Here is a 17,770-nt window from a genome sequence, read left to right as displayed (position 1 = left end):
CAGTGCTAATCTGCCAATAGAAATAACTAATGCAGGAGGAGCGCCATAAAAACCTAAAAAGAGAGAGAGAGTGAGAGAGGGAGATTGGGAGTAACTTGCTGCGAAGGAGAGAACTCCAGATCTCCTTTTCCTCTGCAGCCTTCAGCCCAGATGTTTATGGTCTGCATAAACTATTGAGGTCTTGAGAATGTCCCCACACTCGAGTGGGCTGCACCAGCAGCAGCAGTAGGATCAGGAGCAGAGGCAGCCCGGGAGACTGGGAGCCCAGACTTATCACTCTGTAAATCCTTCCAGCCACAGTCAGCCACACAGAGCAGACCAGACCATAGCAGGGACACCTGGGAAAGAAAGCAATGCAGCTATTCTCCTATGGCACTCAATCAGAGCCACTTCAGGCTATTTCCATGCACTTCAATAAAAACTCCCACTCTTTCATTCTCTCTTTTTCTCTCTCTCCCCCCTTTCTCCTGTGTCTGAGGATACAGTCTCTCCTTGTTGGAGGTTTCACTGTGCTGTGCTTGGTTCGTTCCAGCACATGTGGTATCAAACCGACCTACATGGGTGCAATAAAGCAAACAGTCCGCAGTCCCTCCCTGACAGACTAATTTGAACAAATTCTCAAATTGCGCCCCAAATTGAAAGCACATTGGAGAATGGGAGGCCATCGCGTAGAAAATCTGGATAAGTGACCAACAATGGGGCCAAAATAATGCACAGGCAACCACCCTTATTACTGTTCGCAGCTGGAGACAGAGATTCAGATATGTGCAGAATGCCTTGCTGGCATGAGCTTTTATATGATATTCCTCCCTGTGTATGACTAAGACAAAAGAAACAGGCGTGTGTTGTTACTTTTAGCGTATAGCCGCAGGGAGGGGAAATGTCCCTGCCCTGCTCGGGCCTACTGTGAATAAGCTTAATGACACTGAAGAATGTTAATCAGAGTTTCAATAAACAGACCCCAAAGTAACACACATGATGTACACAGATGTGTATGAAATTATTCCAGCTCGTCAAGGACAGACTGTCGTCGGGTTGGGAGGAGAGTGGAGAGGCGGAGGACGGGAGAGGGTGAGCCATCAGACGGCCTGTAATCACTAAAAACATCCACGGCCTGCTTCTCCCTCTCCTGTGTGTCTGAGTCGGAACCGAGAGCTTAGCCCCGCCCCACCTCTCCTCGTGAGTGAAGCCAGAGGTCTGCGTTCTGGATGGGCTAGCTCCGTGTCTGTGATTGTGTTTGTTTGTGCTGCAGGGGGAAGAGATCGGCTTCAGTTTAAAATCTGCGGCCCTGAGGTCAGGGTAAACCCTGGAAAGTCCCCACACTCTTCCGACGTTGTGCCTTTACTAACACAGTTCCTACCACCTCAACGCGAGCTCACCGCCCCGCGTCAATATACGCCCTAATGCTGCTCATTTCTCAAAAGGCCTGCCACTGGTCAGCCTGGTACGGGACGAAGAGAGAGCATTTGTCTCCTGGCTTGGGAAGGAGTCCAAAGCAATTTCAATACCCGAGCCGAGGATTCCGAAGCATCTCTTCTGTTTCCAAAACACACAACAACTAAATCAAAAGAACGGTGGCGGGGGTAGAGCCGCAGTGCAGGACGCCTAAGCCAGGCTAAGTCCCGCGGCAACCATTCCTAATGAAAACTGCTCTGCTGAGAGTAAGAGGGCCCAGCGGCAGTCATTCAAACACATAGAGCCTCCAGTCCATGCTGTATTGTAACACAATGGGGCTGTTATACTCACAGCAGCCATCCCTATTCCCTGGGCCCAGACGCCACGCACAGCACAGAGAAAACTGTTGACACCCACAGAATAAAGTTCCCATTACATCACAGCAAGACCCATCACGATTTTTAGGAGAAACTTTAAAATGAGTCAGCCATTAGGGCTCCACCCTGCTCCATGTCATGACGCTTTGCAGCTGCTATTCTTGCTATACAGTACAGTACAAACAGCAGAGGATAACTGTCATACATAGAGGGTGGGATATCCATGGAAATATTAACTGGTTTACTGAAATAACTGATGTTATGGATGGCCTCCAACATTATGGCTTAGTATGTTTTGTGATGGCCATCCACCAACTCCATTAAGTGCAGTGGATGTCTATAAAACCTGAACTCTACAGCACAGAACGGTACACAGTTCCAGATAATCTCCACGAGATGCCAGATGCTGCCTGTCCTCCTGGTATTTTGCTTATAGATTGCATTTGCATATTGGTGCAGCAAAACCTTGTTTCTTTATAGTCGTGTCTCGCTGCCAAAACGTGTGTGGTCGTAATGTACAAAAGGCCTTCCAATTAATCAGCAAAGCTGCCTCCATTGTATATTACAGATACACTTCCTGTGCTCTGCTGAACACACAGACCTCACTCACTCGCGTGATTCCTGAGGCAATGCACCTGGGCTTCATCTTACTGTGGCCTATGTGGAATAAGGCAATCCTGAGTGGAGGGAGAGCGGGTTACAGTCCAGAGATGATGGTTATCTACAGGGAAAAAACTCTTAAGTCCTCATGGCTGGAATAGCTGTATGTGCCAAGGCCCGCAGGGCGGCCATTTTGGAGAAATGGGGTCCAGTTTTCCAGTAAGGCTGTATCATTGTCTGGCGACTGTAACATGATGACTATGGTGACAAAACACAGTGAGTCATTTAATTTCCCTTGGTTCGGCATACTCTGTTCACATCCAAAAGCAGGGGCGATGCGCTGAGAAACAGAGACTGAAATGTCTGTGCTATTTAAGCCTCCTCTACACTTTATGAAAAACCAATCCAGGCAAAAGACCAATGTAAAACATTCAAAGTGGTTAAACCACGTTTTCTGGCATTCTCACATGGCCGGGTGAACGAGATTGGACGTAGGTCAATGTCAGAATACAGTACAAACTGGCTAATGGAAGAGACAGAGAACTTCTGTTCTGTCATTGTTTGTTACTACACTGAGAATAAAGATCATTGAGAAACTAGCGTCCTACTATCCATCACTGACATATACTGAAAAAATATATGAACGCAACATGCAACAATTTCAAAGATTTTACGAAGTTACAGTTCATATAAGGATATCAGTCAATGTAACCTATGGATTTCACATGAATGGGAATACAGATATGCATCTGTAAACACTGTAAATACCTTAAAAGAAATTAAGGGGCGTGGATCAGAAAACCAGTCAGTATCACGTGCAGTGCGACACATTGCATAGATTTGATCAGGTTGTTGTGGCCTGTGGAATGTTGTCCCACTCCTCTTCAATGGCTGTGCGAAGTTGCTGGATATTGGTGGGAAATAGAACATGCTGTCGTACACGTCAATCCAGAGCATCCAAAACATGCTCAATGGATGACATGTCTGGTGTGTATGCAGGCCATGGAAGAACTGGGACATTTTAAGCTTTCAGGAATTATATACAGGAGGCCGTGCATTATCATGGTAAAACGAGGGGATGGCAGCAGATGAATGGCATGACAATGGGCCTCGTCAGGATCTCGTCACGATATCTCTATGCGTTCAAATTGCCATTGATAAAAAACAATTGTGTTCATTGTCCGTAGCTTATGCCTACCCATACCCCCACCGCAACCATGGGGCACTCTGTTCATATATATAGATATATATATATATATATATATATATACATAACCATTATTTAACTACGCAAGTCAGTTAAGAACAAATTCTTATTTACAATGACGGCCTACCCCGGCCAAACCCGCCCGATCACGGCCGGTTGTCAAACAGCCCGGGATTGAACCAGGGTCTGTAGTGATGCCTCTAGCACTGAGATGCAGTGCCTTAGACCGCTGAGCCACTCAGGAGAAGACGTTGTTCATAACGACATCAGCAAAACGCTCGCCCACACGACGTCTGCGAATGTGAGGCCGATTGGACGTACTGCCAAATCCTCTAAAACAAGACAGCTTATGGTAGAGAAATTAACATTTAATTATCTGGCAACAGCTCTGGTGGACATTTTTGCAAAAGGCATGCCAATTGCACGTTTCCTCAAAACTTGCGACATCTCTAGCATCGTGTTGTGTGACAATACTGCACATTTTAGAGTAACCTGTTATTGTCCCCAGCAAAAGGTGCACCTGTGTGATGACCATGCTGTTTAATCAACTTCTTGATATGCCACACCTGTCAAGTGGATGGATTATCTTGGAAAAGGAAAAATGCTCGCTAACAGGGATGTTAGCAAATTTGTACACAAAATTTGAGAGAAATACGTTTTTTGTGCTTATGGAACATTTCTGTGATCTTTTATTTCAGCTCCTGAAACATGGGACCAACACTTCACATGATGTGTTTATATTTCTGTTCAGTATAGATCAATTCAAATGGCTGCCAGAACTTACTTTCCCTGAGGTAATTGAGATGAGAGAGTAGGACTTCAGCGTTGTACATGGTGGTCAGTCGGAGGAAGTCGTCCTTGCTCATCTTACACAGTTCCTTGCCGTCTGTGTTGTGGAACATGGCCGTGTCCATCTCCAGCAGGCCGTACTCCTTGATGGCCCACTCTAGCCACTGGCGGACATGATCCTGAGACCACAGCGACGGATCTGGAGAAATACAAGAAGACAGAGGTAGTGTATACAGCACGGGACAATCTAGTCTTTTCACAGTGATTTGAGAATGCATTTCAAGTTTTGGTCTCATAATTATTTCCAAATTATGGCTAATGTATACATTCGTTATTTTCACTTGTTTATTTAACTAGCTATTCATTCATCCATCTTTCAGTGAATGTATCCGACCCATCCTTTCCCAGATTGTTTTGCCTATGTAATACTTTGATGGAGTGAAATCATACACCTGCATCTATTCTACAGTATATCTGATGTACCATCAATCGCTTCCAAGACTGACAGAGAGCGTTTCCCAAAGCATTTATCCCTCATAAATAATACTCTGTAATATGTGAACCAATTTGCCAACGTAAAGAGCTCTTTGACTGAACAGACCTCTGTTGCCTGTACGTGTTTAGACGTACTCCCATGAGTAAACTAAAACATGACTAACAAAAGCATCAAAGAGCCTTCACCCGTGACATAGCTAAATACATCCGGGGCTAATAAAAACACTTCTACAACATCAGAAAATGTATGCCAATTAAGAGCATGTTTATAGGCCCTCCATTTGACTAGGAAGAAAAATGACTAAGAAATTAACCTTTCTCGCAGCCTGGAATGTAGAGTCATAGTACTTATAGGTCTAGGTATTGAGCAATTAATAACATCGGAAATAAAGAAAAAACAATTTGTTATTTTCATTCATTATAAAGAAATACCATGCGGTTTATATTATAGAAGTCATTGTTACCTGCGGGGACGATGACTCTCCTCTCATTGGTGGTCATGTTGGGGGGCGGAGCGTTCTTCTCGTCCATGTAGCTTCCGTAACTCATCTGAGATGTGTCATTGCCCCCCACCAGCTTGTTGCATTTACCCCCCACACTGCAGTCCACTGGGGACTCCCTGCTGCACAGACACACAGTGTCAGTGTCAAAGAGAGACAAGAGATCCTTATATTGGCTCTAAGCAGATGAAAATGGTTTGCAATATAGACCAACCACAGGGCCAATGGAGCAGAGCTTGAGCTAGCCCAATGAAATGTAAGTGTCAGGGGAGTTAGTGGTAGATGAACAGCTCACTTTCTGCAGAAGGTGGACAAAAATCATATTTAACTGTGCACAAGCAATTGTTATGATCAACTATCCTTTTGAATCTAGACTAATCTAGGGAACATCAACTCAAATCAGCAGAGACGAAGACATACTACGACAAGACATAAGAGCTGGAGTCTAGTGAGATGGACTGTGCATACTGCTGAACATACCTGGATCCATTGATGTGGTCATACTCTCTCTTGACATTCACTCGGACTGGCTGGTTAATCCACTCTTGCTGAGGGGGTAATGGGTTGATTTTGTGGGGCTGGACGTAGTCCTGTGTGCCAGATGCAGTCATGTCTGTCTTGGGTAGAGGGGCAGCAGCAGCGTAAGGAGGCTCAAACAAGGACTGGTCTTCACTCACCACTGACAGTGCCTCCTGCAGGCCAGAGGAGGAACAGGTTATGGCGGGGCACCTCTAGAACAACAGAGAGAACCTGTGATCTCACAACTTCAATCTCTCACTTGTTGTAGATCCATTTTGTTTACAGTAATTATGTGCAGTTATGTGTCATATCGCAATCTGGCATCCAAAGGGGTTTGTGTATACAGTGATTGGGCCTATGTAGCAACTACAGCTTCCTGTTGATGTTACCATGACTTCAAACATGACTAAAATCCTGATGACTACTATGCACAACAAGATCTAGTCTGCGTTTTCCTTCCACAGAGAAGGAACAGCAGATGAAGAATCAACAGGAACAGCAGGGGGGTCAGTTCTACATTGACCCCAGTGCAGTGGCTCCACTGGAACTCTCCTCTGTCTGTGTCCACGTGTTCTGTCTCATGTCTGGTAACTGATGCATGGAATACATATCAGATCTATCATTGCCAGAGATGTATATGGGCTAATGGGAATACAATATGTGCTATTCCAATGATCTGACATGCAACAACCTATACACAGAGCCAAAGAGATGTACAGTATTTATGAGACATGCAGGTAAACGGCTCTGCCTGTATAGACTGTGGCAGCCTTTTAGCTAAATCCATTTTAAAACCTCTGTTTACTATGAATGAAGGAGCTGGTAAATTCTGCCTTGCCTCAGCTCTGTCAATGACACATTTTAGTGAAACAAAGCAGCAGCAACAGAGACAAACTGATCTAGAGTCATTACAATTAAGCTGTTTCAAGGATTAGGCTCATGTCCGACACACATCTGATCTGGTAGCATCTGATGTCACAGATTACACAGATGTCTGTAATCTTGAGGGATTATAGATATTTTAAAAGATAACATCCTAGATCAAGACAAAGATGTGCCACTAGCACAGTTCTTACCCCATCGAAGAACAACGTACTGTATGTACGCATCAAAACACGTCTGACTGTTCACGAGATAGCAAACATGGATCAAAAAGGCTACAAGGGCTAGATTTCAAAAATCTAATCAAATTGTATTTGTTATATGCGCCGAATACAACAGGTGAAATGCTTACTACAAGCCCTTAACCGGAGCCAATGAGTCCTAACAAGTGAAAAAGTGAAGCAGAGTTTGCCCTGTGGACTGGAGTTGCAGTGATACATGCAGTGGCCAGTCTGCTGTTTACAGCCTGTGTACTCATCTCCTGAGAAGTCTAATCTTGGGATGGGGATTTCTATCTTCACCGCTAATCAGAATAATACGGCATATTCACATACAGTACAGTGCTTTCCAGCAAACTAATGCTTCAATGTACATTCACTAACACTGACTGTATGTGCCTGTAATGTGCCACCGGTTCTAAACTGACCAAGGCGACAGCTTTTAAGGCCATTCATTGGGAGGGCTGGATGGATGATACTTTGTGACAGCATCTGATAATGCCCTCAGAGTTGGACGGACATGCCAGTGATTTCATCAGTCAAACCATCATAGCTGCACACTAGCAGTCTGGTAGCCATATGCCCTATCAGAGAAGTCTATACAGAAGCTAGCCTGGTCTGTGGATGATATGTTGAGAGTAGTGAGGGAATGTCTCAATGTCTCCTGATAAGGGCAGCTCTGCTGTTATGGCTGTTGCACGTTACATTTACACTGACATATCAGCATGTGCCTATCAAGATGACAGGTTTTTTTTTAATAATGTGAGTGTATGCACTTCCAAACAGACAATCTAACACACCAGTCTGCGTCTATTTGAAATGTGTGTTCTTTATCAATGTGGAACACACACACTGCCAATGATAAGGGTGCGACAGAGATAAAGTTAATTTATCTACACTCATTGATCTACACTCTTCTCTCCTGAACATCTTGTGCTAACATCCCTTCCCACGTAAGCTATTCAAGTAGCCTACAACATAATATTCACTGGGAACAAACAGAAAGGCACTCCAAGCCTTGCATTCTCTAAATGATTTACAGTACTTTTCAATGATTATGTGGTACCATATGATGCCATTATGAACTCAACATAGGTTAATGTTGTTCACAACCCTCATTCATAAACTAACAGGTCTTCCTAAACTCTTCTTGGGAAACTGTGACAGTGGAAGTTGCCACGTGCCTGGGCCACCACAGATGCCTTACAGCCAAACGGCCTGGATCACAAATGCCTCACGATGCGTGCCAGTACCAAGTGCCAGTACCCAGTACACCACTTCCATCCAGACTGCACACGTCTATTGTGTCCACCACACACACCCATCAGCATGCGATTCAGGAGGCATTCCTGCCCTTTGTTTGAGGAGGAAAGGGAAACCTGTCAGGAAACCAGATTGTGGAGAACAGGAAGCTCTCATGGCTCGATAACCCCCCCCCCCTTTTGATGAGTAAAGTCTGAATACAGTTTGTAGCCAATCAAATACACACACAGATACATGCACAGTCCTGATACATTCATAATAATATATTAATTATTGCTGTTATATTATTGTTATATAGTCATCATTGTTATACATCATCACAATTCATCAGAATATTAACAATCATTTCACAAGGCCTAAATGTTTCTATTTGTGCATGTTTGTGTATTAAACAATCACAAACCAGTCGGGTGAAAATGATTTAATATTAATTCAATTTTTCTGTGCAGTCAAAGCTTATACCGTTCCAAAACTTACACCACACCCAGCCGCCACTTCAACCACACAACCCCGCTTCTTTCAACATCCAAAGAAAACACATTGGCAGAACAATACGTTTCCATGGGTATTATAATAGCCCAGTTAGTTAGAAATAAGAGAAGAATAACTATATTTGACAATCGGCTATGTCTACTCAAAGTCAAGACACAATACCGTGGTGCGAAATGCAGTGACCTAACCATCAAACATCTGCATAGCCATGCATCTGGAATTTCAATACATGGAGGACCGTGCTTGAATACCCGTCCCTCAAGACTAAAATATGAGCGCTCCCTATTATGAATGACCTTTTGTGTTCAATTTAAGTATAACTACCCAGGTAAGACTATGAGCCTTTTGTTATTCATGAATTTACAAGAAGGAGATGTGCAGTTTTCTCTTCTAAATCACTCCGTGATATTTCCAAATGACATTCTGGCTATTGATATGACTATTAAAAATGGCAAGTGTTCAACACTCGTTTTACAACCGAAAATATGCGTTAAAAAGCTATGGTTTTACGCATGGATTCTACTTCCTTGTACACCATCAGTAACGTTTTGAACCATGAACTGTGAGAGGATCCCCGGGCACCGTGCCACCACAATTGCGCAGCCACATCTTTGACACACCATACCTTACAAAGAAACGCACGTTCATCTAACCGCACAGCAATATATCGCCTACATATTGCGTAATCTCTTGCCAACACTATTTCAACTGGAGGCAAATAATTGTTCTCCATTTTGTTATATAATACATACTTTCAACTGAATAAAATTAGCACTTTGTTTTGTTGCAGATGTGCATCTACGCGCTCGTTCCAAAATTGAACGCATGTATCGAGTCTAAACGTTTCTTATCCAACCAAAGCTTATTTTCCCTTTCAAAGTTTCCTAACGGAAAAGGAAACTTCGGGATAAATAGGAAAAAAGAAGGACATCTGGTTACCGCTTTCGGAGCAAAAAAAAACCGTTCATTGCCCAACATTGTAGGCTACTGCTCACAGACATAGCGAACTCATGCTAAAAGGAGGCGCAACTCCGAAAAGCAAAGCTCTCACAAATTCGTACACCCAGTCTTCCACCCTTACCTTAATAGTTCCGTCCATTTTGCGCAATTTTCAGCGAACCCCAACAATATTCCAAACATGACACGCTCCTGAATTAATTCCAGCCCCCGATATGTCGCAGAGAGAAAGAGACAGTTACCGGATGGTTTTTTTCTCTACATTTGGGAAGTGAAGTCACCGCTTTTGAGAGGAAGCTATGTGTGTCACTGCAAGCCCTGCCTTCATTGCAGCTCCAAAAAGCAGGATACTTGTCCCAAAGAGATAAGCAGGGAAAACAATTGCGTGTTTCTCCCGCTGATAATGTTTTTACTCTGAAATATTTACAGAATGGTTGCCAGCGTTGTGCACATGTTGTTGTAGGCTACATATGTGTCATTTTTATACAAACGTCACAGACACTGGCGAATGAGTTTGTTTCAACAATTCCATCAATATACATGTATTATGTTATTAAATGAATTTGCCGATGAAAAAGTAATAATTTAAACTGGTATAGATTGTTATGTGATTCCATATTGTTGTATAATCTCCTCATTGCTTTTAATACAATGCGTCCATTTTTCCCCCTTGATTTTACTTTAGCCTAATTCATCCCCTTCTCTTTTAACATCTTATATTCGCGTTTCCACTGCGAGATGGAGATATAAAATAGAGTTTCACTTTCAAAGCAGACAGATGTTTTCCTCGAGAGTGCTGATGAAATTGACTGTAAATCAAACCAAGAGGAACAAGAACTTGAACTACCTGTGGCAAGGGTTGATGCTCTTTGTTATAGCTTTCCAAGCCTCAGTGACGTTTTCCTGAAACACCATTAATAACATCCAAGCACGCAGCGCCCCAGATCAAGGTCCGCTCTACACGTGTGCGTCTGCTATCCAACACAGTAGGGAATTATGATGGATTGTAGGCTTATATTTCCAAATATTGCAAAGGGGAACCCCCTCTCTTAATATGTTTGGAGTTTAGTTCATGAATAAATGTGTGTGGTTTTCATTAATGTAATGATGAAGTATACCTACTCCCGTGATATGTTATTACATTGCTATTGCATGTTATTACATTATTATAGGCTTCTATTATTATTATTATTATTATTATTATGTTATTATTAGGTCTAGGCTATAGTTGAACTACTTTCTTCCTTAGGTTCCTGGAGCCATGGACAAACATCTCCTGTCCCCACCCCCAACCATTTTTCCTCTACCTTTGGAAATTGCCCTCATCAATTCAGACACAATTTCAGCTCAGATGCTAGACATGGAGCCAGCTCTGAACGTGACCAGACCAATAGGGCTCTGCCTGAGGGAGCGGCAAGGCCACAGAGCGGCCAAACCGAGCCTGCGCTGCTGCGACTGACAGACGGGCCGGTCTGTCTGCTCTCGACTTGGGGGTCTGTTGCGGGAGAAGCCCCCTCGAGACCACCACATCTGGATCCTGCTTGGGGTCAAGGCTTCTCCTGCCTGAGGCCAGTTCAGCTTCGTGTAATTAAGGGAGACACCTTGTTTAACTATTTAGTGGCCGTAACTTTTTCTAATTCAACATTCCACTGTTTTGGTTTTGTATTGGATTTCGTTCATTTTAGTTCAAAATAAAAGTAGGGCGAATGATGTCATGGTATAATATTCATTATAGATTCCATCCATTTTAAACCCGTTTGCAATAGCAGAGGACAATAGCATGGCTTAACTTTTAGAAAATAATATATGTTTATTATTTTAAATAGCCTATTGACTAGTATGCCTAATAGTGAATGTCTGTCATTTTCTGGGCCATATAAGTAGGCCTATTTCCAATATGCCTAATAACCCGTAGAACGCTAACACAATCTTGTGTGATTTGTTGACACCTGAGGTTACTTGAGGAATAATGTGACCAAACTCTGAAATCACCTGCCAATATTGATTGAGTTGGTCATAGAGGCACAGTAAGCGAGGCAACTCACTAAAAAAAACTAAAGACTAAGTAAGAGGTAGGTAATTTGATATCGCTAATCAAATTACTCACGCCATTACGCACGAAACATGCAGGTTTATGCAAAGAGAGAAAAGCTATCCCGGCTTCCGCCAAGGCCATAATGAATACTGTGGTAACAAACATTTTCGGAGGCCAATAAGCAGATGCAAGTTGGTTTATACAGCGAACCACATAACATCTGGCTTGACGCTGAAACTTGACAGCCAGACATTTCTTACCACGAGCTGTGGGAAGCCATAGCTCCTCCATTGGACAATACAAGAAGTGGGTGGATACTACTAGTTTCAGTTTTTAAATAGTTGCCCTTTTGCTCATCGTGAATTTACAGCACTTCACCACTTCACTTGCTTACAAGTGCGCAAGAATAGCCTATATAGGCCTAAACATCTCCATAATGTAAACAAATGATCTAAGAGTAAATTATAACGGCGATGATTATGCCGGTATTATTATAGATATTCATCATAATTATTAGTCAAGATTATTAGCCTACTGAAAGAGGCCTTTGTTTATATTATTCGTGAAGAAATATGAATTAATAAAAGACCAAACAAACGTTAGGCCTACTAAATTCCACTTCTATAAATTAATTTATGTGACAAACCTTTTTGGTCTATTATTTTAACCACTAGGCTTACATAGCCATAGATATGGATCGGCCATTTAAGATTGTTCATTAGACTTCAGAGTTCTGGTAAGCCCCTTCCCTCTCTCGGCAAAAAGAAAAACAAGTAAAATACTCAGGGCAAAAAGCAGAGACTGCAGCATACAAGACCTAACTGTCTGGTCCCTTGCTCGGGGCCATAATTAATTTGAGATTTATTTTTATTGGAGAGCTCGAGCCTCGCCTGGCCTTAACCTAACAAAACAAATGCTAGACCATGGATTCGCTTGAATGAAGCAGCATATTTATTTAAAATCTGCCTTGAGGCGTGCCTGGTTCACATTCTAACCAATATCTTGCCCGAAAATGCAAAATAATTAAATGAACGTTTCGATTAAAACGAGGGCAATGCGATATTCATTTACCTGACCTACTTTGTCTGAAATGTGGGTTGCTTAAGGAATCTTAAGCATTCAGTGGTTAACCAAAGAGTACTTCGCACAGGTTCTTGGATTGGTTTCCCAGTCATTGCCCCTTTGTCTTATTTAGGGAGCAAAAAGGGTAATTTCAAAACACATTTTCTCCTCAAACATTCCTTGCTGTTCAAGTCTCCCAAAACAAATCGTGAATTGTTCAGAGGACTCAAGCAATGTGGCCAGTGAAAATTAAGTCTTTCTGCAGAGCGCTACAAACGTTATGACTGTATGAGAGCCCTTATATGCAAAGGGAAATAAGTCGCCAAAACATAACAAGTCACGCTTGGAATATTTTGATTATAAAGATATTATGAATGGCTTGACTAAGCATAATTGTTCATTTTCATAAGCAGACATGCTCCGCCTATATGCAATTGGTCTTCAACAAATGATCTATGAAATATATGGCATCACATTTCCAATATTATTTTAAAACAGCCTGACTCACATAATAGCCTGCCGAAATGTTTATGTGTTATGGTGAGCACTCAACAGGCAGAACAATGACAAGGCATATACACTCACACAACACATTCCCATAAAACATGACGTCTGCACGTACCCTGATGGTTTTCTAAAGTCAGATTATGGCATGTCCGGGATTGGGCAGTTTAATGTAGGATTTAAGATTAACAATGGGAATGCATATTTCGTTTCAAACAAATCGTCCCAAGGCCTACACATTGTCCGCTTGCAAGAATTACACGCTGTACCATGTGATTCAATGCACAGAGTTTTAAACCTGAAAACCAGATGTCCACTATTTGCTTTGTTTACATTCTTTGAGATTGTGGCGGAGAGAGAACAAAAACTGCATGATGTCAAATATAATAATGTGCTATACCGGTCCCGCAAAGAGATTGAATCAATCTTGATGTCCAGACAGATTAACAGAATCACATTATACAGTAGACTACCATACAATGTTTGGATACAGGACTATTCTGCAGAACGGTTATAACATGATAACAACAATGGAATAGAGAGAGGCAATTGTGCCAAGATGTAATTGATAGGATACCTATTCAATATACCTCTCATATTATGCGTAGGGTAGGCATACCGATAGAGATTTAAAAAATGACAACCAGATGCAAATTATTCGCAAAGTATCCTCATGAATATAAAATTAGGGACGACCCAGAACGTCCACCAAAATTACCTGTTCGAAGAGACGATGTTGTCTTACCTTGACATAAGACGAAGTGTCAGGCACGGTCTGAAACATGTTCATAGAACCGAGAGGGCCGAGAGGTGTTCAACAGTGTTCAACGGGCCCTGGGGAGAGTAGAGGAATATTAACACAGGGAAAAACTGAAAGAGTGAAATATATTCTAAAATAACAATGCATTAAAAGAATTATAACACAAATAAATAGATTAGTAAAACATATTCATAATATGCTAATATTGTGCATAACAATACTTATAATAATGTGCATATTGATCATCAATTGTGGTTCAATGCATATGACAATAATTAATTATGTAATAACAATGTAATGACAAATAAGGCCTATAGTGTGGAGAATAATACATGTTATGTCATGCCAATATGTCACGTCTAAATAGCTATGATAGCTATGTCTGATTGGTGGAAGAATGACTCTGCTTCCTATTGGTAAAAGAGCTACAGTAGGCTTGACGTAACACTGGGATAACAAACTTTCCTGGCCACTCGTTCAGTAATGCAATCGACCATCAACAACCTCTCTTCATAATGGACTAGCATCCACACAGCCAGCATTCAAGCTTCATTCATTAATTAACTCATACTTCTTCGACTCTTTTGTTAGTTCATTTTTTTTTATGTTAAATTAAATGTGCAAACTTTTGTGCATTTTCAATGGCTGTGATCTCCTGAAAATATTCCCTTCAGGCTAACAGTCCAGTTTTCTGCACTCTGGTTGTTATCAAATGAGTTTTGTTTAGATATTTTTTCAATTCGCCCTCAAGTAAAATTCTTTATTTATATAGACTTCAGCCAAGTCTCCAAGCCTCAGACCACATATTGTGGTTTCAATTAAATAAACAATTTGAAAACATTTTTACTTTCGGAAGCCTTTTGCTATTGTTCATGCTGTTGTGATATCAGGGTAAATTATGGAAACAATTATCAATAACCACCACAGCTAGAGAGCGATCCCAGGACCGCGCACGAGCACCTTGCGGTTTTGTGAATTGCGTTCCATTCCGTGCAACCACTTCCACTGAAATAAGGAATAGGGTCAGATTTGGTTCGTAGGCCCACTGTAAGTTATTGGACGCAGACTTGATTCATTCAGACATGTGACCTTCCTTGCCGTGTTGTTTCCTTCGTCACATATTTGGTGGCGCAATGATAATCTAACAACCAATCACATATTATCATGCATGATACCACTGTTCATGATGACCAGAACCACTACCATGGTTGACTGACTTTAACTTTCTCGATAGACAACTCATGTGGAGAAAGCAGGGCAGCAGAGCCCCAACCCCAACCCCCATCACGTTTCTCCCTAAAGCTTACCACATATTGAAACACTTTTCGCTTTAATAAGTGCAGTTTACAAAGTCTAGGGTGAAAGGGCAGCTCGAGGACGGTGTCTTTAGCGGTTCCCTCAGTGTGCAATTATCAAGTAGGCTGGCACATGCAGCATTTAACATTCCTAACATCAAGCAAATTACACTGAGTCAAACACTGGTCTCCAGAACGAGTGGATAATGAAAACGAACTTTTTATTGTCAGTGCAAAGATTGCGGTCAAAGACTCATTAATTTCGACTCACATCCACTGACAGGAGACATTCACTGTCATTGTGAAAACGGGGAATACCGAAAGGTAAAGTATAACTTGTCACTATAGGCCTAAAATGCATTGTGCAGGGCCCCCAAATCCACAGCGGCATTATGTTAAAAATAATCACATGTTCGAAATACGATGAAAACAAATGGACCACTACACATCCAGAATGCATGTTATAGCAATCTCTAAACAAATAAATACATGTAAAACACACGGACTGACTAGTGTCTGATCAGGTATTTTATAGGCCCACAGTCACATATTTTATAGAATCCTTTCACGTTTGGCTAAAATGTTTTGGTTATTGAATATCTGCCTCAGCACCGGCCACTGATACAATATCCAATAGGCTTATGATCGTGGCACGATTTATAATTGTAGGGGACCAACATGTTTCGTATTTTCAGCTCCTGTAGGCAAACTTTAGGCTCGCCTCATAAAGTTTCCCAAATGCATCCAATTTCTAAATGGTAAAAGAGCATAGAATTCCGCATATGTAGCCAATTAGCCGACTCGCGGCTCAGGAGGACTGTTGAATAACTGCAGTGACTTTCCTCTGAGACAGCCCGTGGACTGGAAGCCTCTAGTGTTACATTTTAAGTATATTACCTTGTACGAGAGCTTGCTGTTATCCATCATACATGAGAACGAACTGATTTCCCCTAATCTTTGCACTTCTTTCAAACCACAGTTTTCACTCATCAAGCAACCACGAAAGCAAGTTATATTAGGACAAACTAAAACACATTTCGAAAACAAACATGACTTGTAAACGAAAAATAAACTAAATGTAATTTTTTATCAGATGATAGCCTGCAAAACATTTGTTTAATCTAAATGGAAACCAGACTGGCATTGAATCTTGATAAATTAGATAGTTTTATGAAAAGGCAGGCTACATTAATCCAGAATTAGTAAAAAAAAACAGTGGAATTGATTTATGGTCACCAAACACACAGCATACACAGAGGTTTGTGGCTGGTTAGAATAGCCTACGGGTCGCAATCTTACAAATGTAATTTCCTCACTCACCTGTCGTTATGTTGTCAGTCGTCTATTATTTCAGTTTAATTATTCCCCAATTTAAATAATTTGTCCCGTCTATTCAAAGTCGTTACCATGGATGACAGTAAGTTATTTTGAGAAGGTGTATGGAGCGCGGGGTGTATGAATGGGAATGTTACTGTGATGAGAGAGCCGCCAGTCGGCAACCAATGGGAAGTGAGTGAAAAAACTCCCCTTGGGTTTAGTGTGAGAGGGAGCCGGAGTTGCAAGTCAAATGAACCATGAAATAAGGAAAATCTTATAGGAAATAGGAACAGCACCATAAAAAAGGCAAATAGTGAGAGGTACTTTTAAATTGGAAAAATAATAGGGCCTAATGTCCCTCCGCCGCCCTTTCGTGGGATATTGAAGGCCACCAAGTGTTTTTAGGACAAAATAAATAGGCATTTCTACACACCTGTCCATGTAGGCTATGTTTACGTTATGAATACAACAGGACATCGAGTGAACTTTTGTACAAAACTTAAACAAAATGCGTTAGCAAAAGAAATATCATGCCAACCTTGAAACCACAAATGAGATCTTAATAATATCAACCATATGAAACCGTTTCTGTTGTTAAACATAATGTGTTATTTTCAAACACAGAAAGTGACAACAATGTCTGATTGAATAAGTTATATTTCCCTTTACGTGTTTACAACAGTACAGTCCGATTGAATTAAATGTAAAACCTTTAAAAAAAATCTACATTTCTCTAATTTTACTTCGAAATGTCTCCAACAGTGGAGATATTCTTGTGATAATTCCCGCATGAATAATTGCAGCCATAGCAGGATCCGCGCTTCGTGGCCTCCTGACAGAGACACGTGTCTCCAGTGAGTTTGTTTTTCCTGTTCAGTTGACCCCACTCAGTTCAGTAACTTCATTTCCTACACAGTGCCCTTATCCTCCACCCAAGAGTCCCTCAAAGGATGTTGGGCAATTCACAGGGAGAAAAGTTGCCCAAGCATAGGATTTTACAGCCTCATTAAGGTCATCATTTAAAGCAGGACAACCAAAGTGAAATTGAGAAGCTTTCAGTTATCTACATATGTCTTAGGTATAGGCACTTTGCCTAACCCATG

General features: G+C 41.6%; 1 protein-coding gene across 8 annotated transcripts in view; it reads right to left on the bottom strand.

Annotated features, from left to right (window-relative positions):
* The window catches only part of LOC112267186 (Friend leukemia integration 1 transcription factor), a 33,644-nt gene extending 16,820 nt beyond the window's left edge, over positions 1-16,824 (bottom strand). For 2 of the 8 annotated variants that reach the window (XM_024445381.2, XM_024445387.2), the window contains exons 1-5: positions 16,671-16,824; positions 14,014-14,129; positions 5,844-6,055; positions 5,328-5,485; positions 4,364-4,567 (exon numbers count right to left, since the gene is read on the bottom strand). In XM_024445381.2, coding sequence (XP_024301149.1) covers positions 4,364-4,567; positions 5,328-5,485; positions 5,844-6,055; positions 14,014-14,085 — 646 coding nt within the window. In that variant the 5' untranslated portion in view covers positions 14,086-14,129; positions 16,671-16,824. Of the gene's footprint in view, positions 1-4,363; positions 4,568-5,327; positions 5,486-5,843; positions 6,095-9,818; positions 10,011-14,013; positions 14,130-16,670 lie in introns of those variants that run through there. The other 6 variants (XM_024445382.2, XM_024445384.2, XM_024445388.2 and 3 more) reach the window with 6 other exon arrangements.
* Between the last annotated feature and the right edge of the window lie 946 nt (positions 16,825-17,770).

The sequence above is a fragment of the Oncorhynchus tshawytscha genome, linkage group LG14, assembly GCF_018296145.1.
Source record: "Oncorhynchus tshawytscha isolate Ot180627B linkage group LG14, Otsh_v2.0, whole genome shotgun sequence".
In the NCBI taxonomy this organism is placed as follows: domain Eukaryota; kingdom Metazoa; phylum Chordata; class Actinopteri; order Salmoniformes; family Salmonidae; genus Oncorhynchus; species Oncorhynchus tshawytscha.
Note: the sequence above shows the minus strand (reverse complement) of the source record. Positions and strands in the feature narration are given on the sequence as shown.